The 7987-nt window shown below is 39.2% G+C and overlaps 1 protein-coding gene across 1 annotated transcript; it reads left to right on the top strand.

The window, feature by feature from the left end:
* Positions 1 to 1351: 1351 nt before the first annotated feature.
* On the top strand, positions 1352 to 2079 carry LOC127780444 (pathogenesis-related protein 1-like). Its single transcript, XM_052307349.1, has one exon. The coding sequence runs from the start codon at positions 1403 to 1405 to the stop codon at positions 1931 to 1933; it is 531 nt and encodes a 176-aa protein (XP_052163309.1). The 5' UTR covers positions 1352 to 1402; the 3' UTR covers positions 1934 to 2079.
* The last annotated feature ends 5908 nt before the right edge of the window (positions 2080 to 7987 follow it).

Raw genomic sequence — 7987 nt, 5'->3', positions numbered from 1 at the left:
ATAAAGGTGTGACTAAATCTTTCATTCCCGCTCAGAATGCGCTAGAAAGAGTGGAGGTACCAAATAAAACCACTCAACTTCCACTCACTAAAAAGAGAGGAAGAAGTATGGCCGCTCAGCGAGACACAATTGCTAACAAGCAAAGAAAGACGGCAAATGCAAACCAACCTTTAGTTGGTGCACAACAAATTGATACTATGTATCAAGCAGATCGTGATAATCTGCAACCTAGTTGGTGCACACCGACGAGCGGGATGAAGTAGACCACGAGTGATGACGTAGTACAGAGGAAGAGGCAAACCCTAGATTGATCAGGACGCCTGCACGATCTCCACTCCATATAACCGAACTGAATAAGTCACGTGTAACTTATCCGGACTCCACGCAATTTCACGCACCTGATTATTCGGAGTGTTTCCAAAAAACAAATTTGAATTTCTCGCAGCAAAATAAAACTGTAAAAAGCGACTGCATCTGCGCAAGGGTGAGGAACCATTTTTGGCGGACCATTCGACGCGTACATCGTGTACGCGCGCGCCATGCCAGGCGAGGAGAGCATGTCTCAAGTTGCTAGGAGAGCATCCTCCTTTATAAGAAGGTTTTCCTCTCCTAGAATAGGCAAGGTGCACTAAACTCCACATGCATGCCATCCCATGAGGTTACCTTTTTTTATTTTTCTAAAGAATTAATTTTTAAATGGGCTAAGGCCCATCTATTACAACGTAATGTTGGTATATAGGCAATAAATATCAAGCGTATAGGCAAGGCTTTTAGAACATATATATTTGTACATTCTGAAATTAATGTTGATGAGTGGGAGGCCAAGAAATAGGATCGATTGGTTATGTTTTTTTGTTTGCTATATAGGACACTAATTTTGCGCTTGATGTTGGTCTAACGGTTTTGTTAGGAGTTGATGTTTGGTAATTTAACCCACCAGCTGCAGGAACAGGAAGACGAGTCAACCATTCTTTTAAAACGAGAGGATAACGCTGGTGGATGTGAACCTAGCTAGTTAACTATGTGTTAAGTTAATAAAAAAAAGATTGTTAAGTTGAATGAACAGATTTGCTAAATCTCAACCATGAAAGTAACATTTATATATGGTCGTCGATCATGAAACGTTTGATGGTTTCTCGTTGACAACATATAGGCATATAACGTTTTTCCGAGTTGAACCAATGTGCCCTACATCCATATACCGGCACGAGGTATATCTTTCCGTAAGAACCATTGAGCAAAAATGAATTATTGTATTAGAGACATTGCATCCATGCATGCAGAGGAAACTCATTTAGTATAAATACTGCCTAATTGCAAGCGTTAATCATCACCTCTGCATACAGTCAGATAGCTAGCCAAGCTGAGCAGGACTAAGATCACTCGTGAATTCGGAGATACCATGGGAAGTGTACCGAAGAAAGGAGCTGCCTTTGCTCTGGCGGTGGCCATTGCGACCATCGTGGTGGCGACCACCACGACGATGGCCGCCGACCTGTCGGACGCCGAGAAGGCACAGTTCGTCAAGCTCCACAACGACGCCCGGGCCGCGGTCGGCGTCAAGGCGCAGGTGTCGTGGAGCGAGGCGGTGGCGGCGAAGGCCCGGGAGCACGCCAGCACGTGCCGGACGGACCACATACAGGGGCCCTACGGCGAGAACCTGTGGTGGGGGTGGAGCAGCACCGCCGGCTGGGTCGGGAAGCCGGCGGACGCGATGGGGAGTTGGGTGGGCGAGAAGCCGTACTACGACCACAGCAGCAACAGCTGCGTCGGCGGGAAGGTGTGCGGCCACTACACGCAGGTGGTGTGGAGCCGCACCACCCAGATCGGCTGCGCCCGCGTCACCGGCTGCAACATCAACGGCCGCAGCAGCACGCTGATCGCCTGCAACTACAACCCGCGTGGCAACATTAACGGGGAGCGCCCCTACTAGCTACGTTAAGCGGATCTAGTCTCCTCTAATAAACTGCTCTCTAACGTGGGTTACTAGCTAATACTATATGGGTTCGGTATAATTAAAAACCTACATATTAGTTAGAGAGCGTAATAAGTTAGAGGATCCGTTTCTATATGCATGAATGCACCTAAGATACATATATTACGTACAATATATGCTGAATAAGAGAGTCCGTAGTCATTATTTGTATCTATCAATATGGTTTTTATCATAAATAAAAGTACGGACTTTTTTTTACGGTATATCTGTTATGTTATATGGTTTTATAAACTATGAGGGATATATAAATTTGTGAATAATGTTACTATCATTTTGTCGGATGAAGAAATGACCTAAATAAAAGTTATAGATATTGATGAGCTATACAACTTTGTTGTTGATGACTTTTTCAGTTGAAATCATTTAGTATTTGAAAATATTGTTTGAAGTTGTCATAATTTAAAATTTAAATTCAAATTATTGAAACAAAGTCATATAGCAAAATGGCCAAAACAGAAGTTGTAGATATTGATAAGCTATATAACTTTGTTGTTGATAATTTTTTTTCATTTGAAATCATTTAGTACCTAAAAAATTATTTGAATTGAGAGGAAGGAGGCAAAATATACTTCTCGGCGAGGGAGGAACGAAAGGGTTGGGCCGGCGGCCTGAAGAGGGAGGAGGGGAAGGGGAAGCCAGCCCGAGGAGGGAGAGAGAGGCTGCCGACTGAGGAAGGGAGAGAGTAACACTTGGGCCGAAAAAGGCCCGAGGATAGAGAGAGTGATTTTAATTCGTTTCCATTTATTTTAATAGGTTAAATTAACTTTGTGGTATTAAAATTAGTTATTGAGCTTCAAAAATTCACGGAAAATTTCAGAGAATAATTTAGACCACGTATAATATTACAAAAATATTTCCGGCCATGATTTTTAAAGGAAAATTTAGTTTCCTTATTAATTCACCTGATTAAATTGCTTCAACTTTTAATATATTTTTCTAGAAATGCATTATATAAATATTTGACATTTGCTTTTTGCCCTTTATGACAAATTAATATTCGTCACAATGTCCCATTGAAATACTTTATGATGATTTCTAGTTGGTATTAACGACGAACACATTTTTTTCATCACTAAGCCACCCCATATCATACTAATAGTCATGAAATGGAATGTGCTAATGATAAATAGCTCCGATGTCACGAGGAATTCGTCGCAGAATGTCATATTTCTTGTAGTGATTGTATCTATCATATATGGTTTGTATCACAAATTAATAAAAGTACGGACCATTTTTATGGTGGTGAACCCTAGTCATAAACGTATATGTATTTTTATCGTAAATAAGTTAAGTCTTCCTTTTCATGGGGTTAAAATTAACCTTCTCTCCTTCGTTTCATGTTTTGTTTCTGTCATTAGTACGTGATATATGATCAGGAATTCTCGAAACACCAAGCACAATAATATCCCATTCATGTTTTATTTTTGCATTCCATCAGTGTGGCAAGTTGATCTCACACCAAACATATATATACATATATATGTCCCGTTGATTCTCGATGGATATCAGGCGAGAATTATATTTATATTTTATTAAAATATACCGATGTTAAACAAAACTTGTGATTGTGGGATGGGAAGCAATATAGTATTCCCTCCATCCCAATCCCAATGTAATCAGCAAAAAAAAAAACTTCTGGACACAAAAGACCAAGAGAAATTTATCATCCGATATTCCGATCAGTAGCTGGCTCATGCATGAAATTTAATCCAGCGTGATCCATTAATTAATTCTCCATTTAAGAAAGCTATATCCATTTAGTTTAATTTAATTTAATTTATATATTATTTTTTCAAAAAAAGTAAATTTTTTTAAATAAATGAGCAAACTTTCAACTAAAAATGTGAAACTTTCAATTTAAAATTTTAAAAACTTTTACCTCAAAATTATAAAAAAAATCAATTCAAATTTAAAAACTTTCAACTCAAGTTTGAAACTTTTGACCCATATTTTAAAATTTTCAACTCAGATTTAAAATTTTCAAATTAAGTTTCAAAGCTTTTAGGTCCTGTATCAAAGCTTTTTAACCAGCGTCATCCTCTCGTTTTAAAATAATGGTTGACTCGTCTTCCTGTTCCTGCTGGTGGGTTAAATTACCAAATATCAACTCCTAACAAAAGCGTTAGACCAACATCAAGCGCAAAATTAGTGTCCTATATAGCAAACAAAGAACATAACTCATCAACATTAATTTCAGAAAGCACAAATATGTTCTAAAAATCTTGCATATACGTACACTCAATATTTGTTGCCTGTACTCCCTCCGTTTCTGAATATTTGACGCCGTTGACTTTTTTAAATATGTTTGATCGTTCGTCTTATTCAAAAAATTTAAGTAATTAATAATTCTTTTCCTATCATTTGATTCATCGTTAAATATACTTATACTTATACATATAGTTTTACATATTTCTCAAAAGTTTTTGAATAAGACGAACGGTCAAACATGTGCTAAAAAATCAACGGCGACAAATATTTAGAAACGGAAAGAGTACAAACATTCAGCAACAATATCAAGTCAAGTTGCCTAATCTACTTAATAAAATAAGTTAAACGCTCTAAAGGTATAGGCTTCGTCATCTACCTAGATTGACCTTTTTTTCTTGTTTTACTTTATATGATACCTCTTTCCGCCCTCTGATCGTCTTATAAATCTTGTCATTATATGATCCTTAATTTGGCACACCACATACACATGCATGTTTTGTGATATCCTTATAGAATTTCTTTCAATATGACCTAATTAATATTCTCTTGGAATATTCCTTTTATTTTGGGCATTCACTAATGTGAAGTTCCATACCATACCATATGTGTGAAATATAGTTTCCTATACATGCAATAGAGCTTCTAGAAGATAAGGTTTGTTAGTATTAGTATACTGGCCTTGAGCTGAGTATACTGTTGGCATTGGCATTAACAAAGGCCAATGATCAGCAAGTTTTTGGCTACCTCCTATCGCCTCTCTCAAGGGATGTCATGATCCAAGTCGCCATGTGGAAAACAGCGACTGAAGCATGGCGAGCAATTGAGAAGATTTACTCCTCTCGCACTTGCGCGAGGTCGGTGAACACTTGGCTCGCCCTCACCAACACCAAGAAGGGAACCATGAAGGTTGTAGAGTACGTTGCCAGGATGAAGGCCCTTGGCAACTAGATGGGAGTAGGTGGCCGGCCCCTTGATGAGGAGGATCTAGTCCAGTACATCATCACCGGATTAGATGAAGATTTCAGTCCAATCGTCTCCGCTCTGTGCACAAAGACTGAACCTATGACAGTTGGGAGTTGTACTCTCAACTCCTCAACTATGAAACCCTACTTGACCTTTACCGCAACACCGGTCAAGGGGGGGCTGCCTTTTGTCACAAATTGCGGTAGGGGCATTGGCAGACACGATGGCGGCAACAACTCCGGCAGCAGCGACAGGGGCACGTCGCAAGGACACAGTGGTGGCCAAGGACGCAGCCGAGGACACGGCACAGGAGCACCGGACAAGCGTCCCACCTGTCAAGTCTGCTTCAAGCGAGAACACATAGCAATCGACTGCTGGTATCGCTTTGATGAGGACTATGTTGCGGATGAAAAACTAGCAGCTTCAGCCACTAATCCATATGGTGTAGATACAAATTGGTATATTGATACATGTGGTACGGATCATATCACTGGTGTGCTGGAGAAACTCAACACAAAGGAGAAGTACAACAGCGGCAAGCAGATTCACACCGCTAGCGATGCAGGTATTGATATTAGTCATATTGGTCATACTACTGTTCATACCCCTAGTCATAATATTCATTTGAATAATGTGCTATATGTGCCACAAGCAAAGAAAAACCTCATTTCTGCTAGTCAATTAGCCACTGATAATTCTGCTTTCCTTGAGCTTCACTTTAAATTATTTTCTTTAAAGGACCAGGTAACGAAGGACATTCTGGTTAAAGGGAGATGTAGGCATGGTCTCTGTTTGATCACTAAGTCCTTTGGCCGGTCGTCCAACAAACAAGCTCTTGGAGCCGTCAAGCTATCTCTATCCAGGTGGCACAACTGCTTAGGTCGCTCATTTCTTCCTATTGTCAAGCAAGTTACTAATAAAAAAAATCTCCAATGCTTAGATGAGTGAGCCAATCAGTCTGTGTATAATGCTTGCCAAAAAGCGAAGAGTCATTAGCTACCTTATGTTAGGTTTACCAGTGTGTCTTAATCTCCTCTCGAACTTGTGTTTTCTGATGTCTAGGGACCTGCTCTAGAGTCTGTTGGGAGAAATAAATATTATGTGAGTTTTATTGATGACTTTAGTAAGTTTACATGGATATACTTGCTAAGATATAAATATGAGGTTTTGAGAAGTTTAGAGAATTCCAAGCCTTGGTAGAATGAATGTTTGATAGAAAAATTATTGCCATGCCGGCTTATTGGGGAGGAGAGTAATAGATGCTCAATTCCTTTTTCTCTAAAATAGGAATCGATCATCATTTGTATTGTTCACATATATACCTATCGACATAATGGGTTAGCTGAACGGAAACACTGTCACATTGCTGAAGTGGGTCTTTCTCTTTTGTCTCATGCATCAATGCATCTTAAGTCCTGGGATGAAGCTTTTGTTGCGGCTACCTATCTCATAATTGTTCAACCGAAAACCAGACTCGTCCCTAAGAGTGTTTGATTGTGCTTGTTGGCCTCATCTTCACCACTATAATACCCACAAACTTTAGTTCCACTCCAAACAATGTGTTTTTCTTGGGTTTAGTACTCGCCAAAAAGGTTTTAAATGTCTTGATATATCTTCAAGTCATGTTTATATTTCTAGGGATGTTGTGTTTGATGAGAACATTTTTCCTTTCTCTACCCGTCATTCAAATGCAGGAGCAAGACTTAGGTTTGAAATATTGCTACTGCCATCATCCTTGATAAATCATGACACAAGAGAATTGCTCAACACAAGATTAAAATTGATGTGCAGTCCTTCTGATTACAGCAAAAAAATAGGACCGTTTGACACATGCATCCATTCAAACCGAGATCAACACAAAATGATCAACAATTATGAACTTGTAATTACAGCAAAACATAGGGCTCTCCAAACCATGCTATTTTTTCTTACCATACGTACAACACATATATTCATTCAATCATAATTTAGGTGGAAGAACAATAATCTCACTCATAACTCATATTGTAGAATCAAAAACAAAAACAATCACACATAAACATACATAGGAAGTTCAAGCCACAAATAATGAGTTAAAGTCTGATCACGTAATAGCCCATTGAAGTCTTACACATAGTAGTCCAAGAATAGTGGCAGTTCAAGCATAGAAGCTACACATAATTTCCTTGCCTTAAACATACTTTCAAGTCTTACAAATAATGCCTACCCACTGGCAACACATTTCATAATAGCAAATTTACTGCACAACTCATTCGACAACCCTACATTGATCCAGGAAATTTCTCACTAATGAACAAAGCAACCCATTGTAGGTTGTTTTTGAATGGAAGACCATCAAAAGCTATAGCAATGTGAGGATTGGCCACCAAATGAGCATAGTAGAAAGATATGTGGTTGTCCTTAAAACCAGGAAGGCTTTTCAGGGTGTCAAATAAACTTGCTGGCAGTGTATTGACTGGCTCACCGGCTTTCACTATAGCAGCGGCGAGCTTTTCACTAACACTAGTTAATGCCCTAATCAGCACATTATCTTCACTTTCAATTGTTTTGGCTGTTCTTTGGCTTGCTCACATATGATATTTCAGCATCAAGATCAATAGTGGTTGTCCCATAATTCACCTCTTCATTTCCAGTTTCAATATCTTCGGTATCAAGATCTGAACTTGAGTTCTTTGCAAGACCACAGAGATCTTTACATCTAAAAATCAAAAAAGGAGACACAGATGGATGTCACACCTTAAGTGGCTACCTGATATTTTAGTTGGGGTTGTCCAATGAGGGGGGGGGGGGATTAGTTCATCTCCTAGCTCACCAATAACA

Source organism: Oryza glaberrima, chromosome 7 (assembly GCF_000147395.1).
Source record: "Oryza glaberrima chromosome 7, OglaRS2, whole genome shotgun sequence".
Classification (NCBI taxonomy): Eukaryota; Viridiplantae; Streptophyta; class Magnoliopsida; order Poales; family Poaceae; genus Oryza; species Oryza glaberrima.
This window is presented reverse-complemented; position numbering and strand designations above follow the sequence as displayed.

Bases quoted from the DNA above. Each gene is read 5' to 3' on its own strand.
- LOC127780444 (XM_052307349.1), top strand. From the start codon at position 1,403: ATGGGAAGTGTACCGAAGAAAGGAGCTGCCTTTGCTCTGGCGGTGGCC.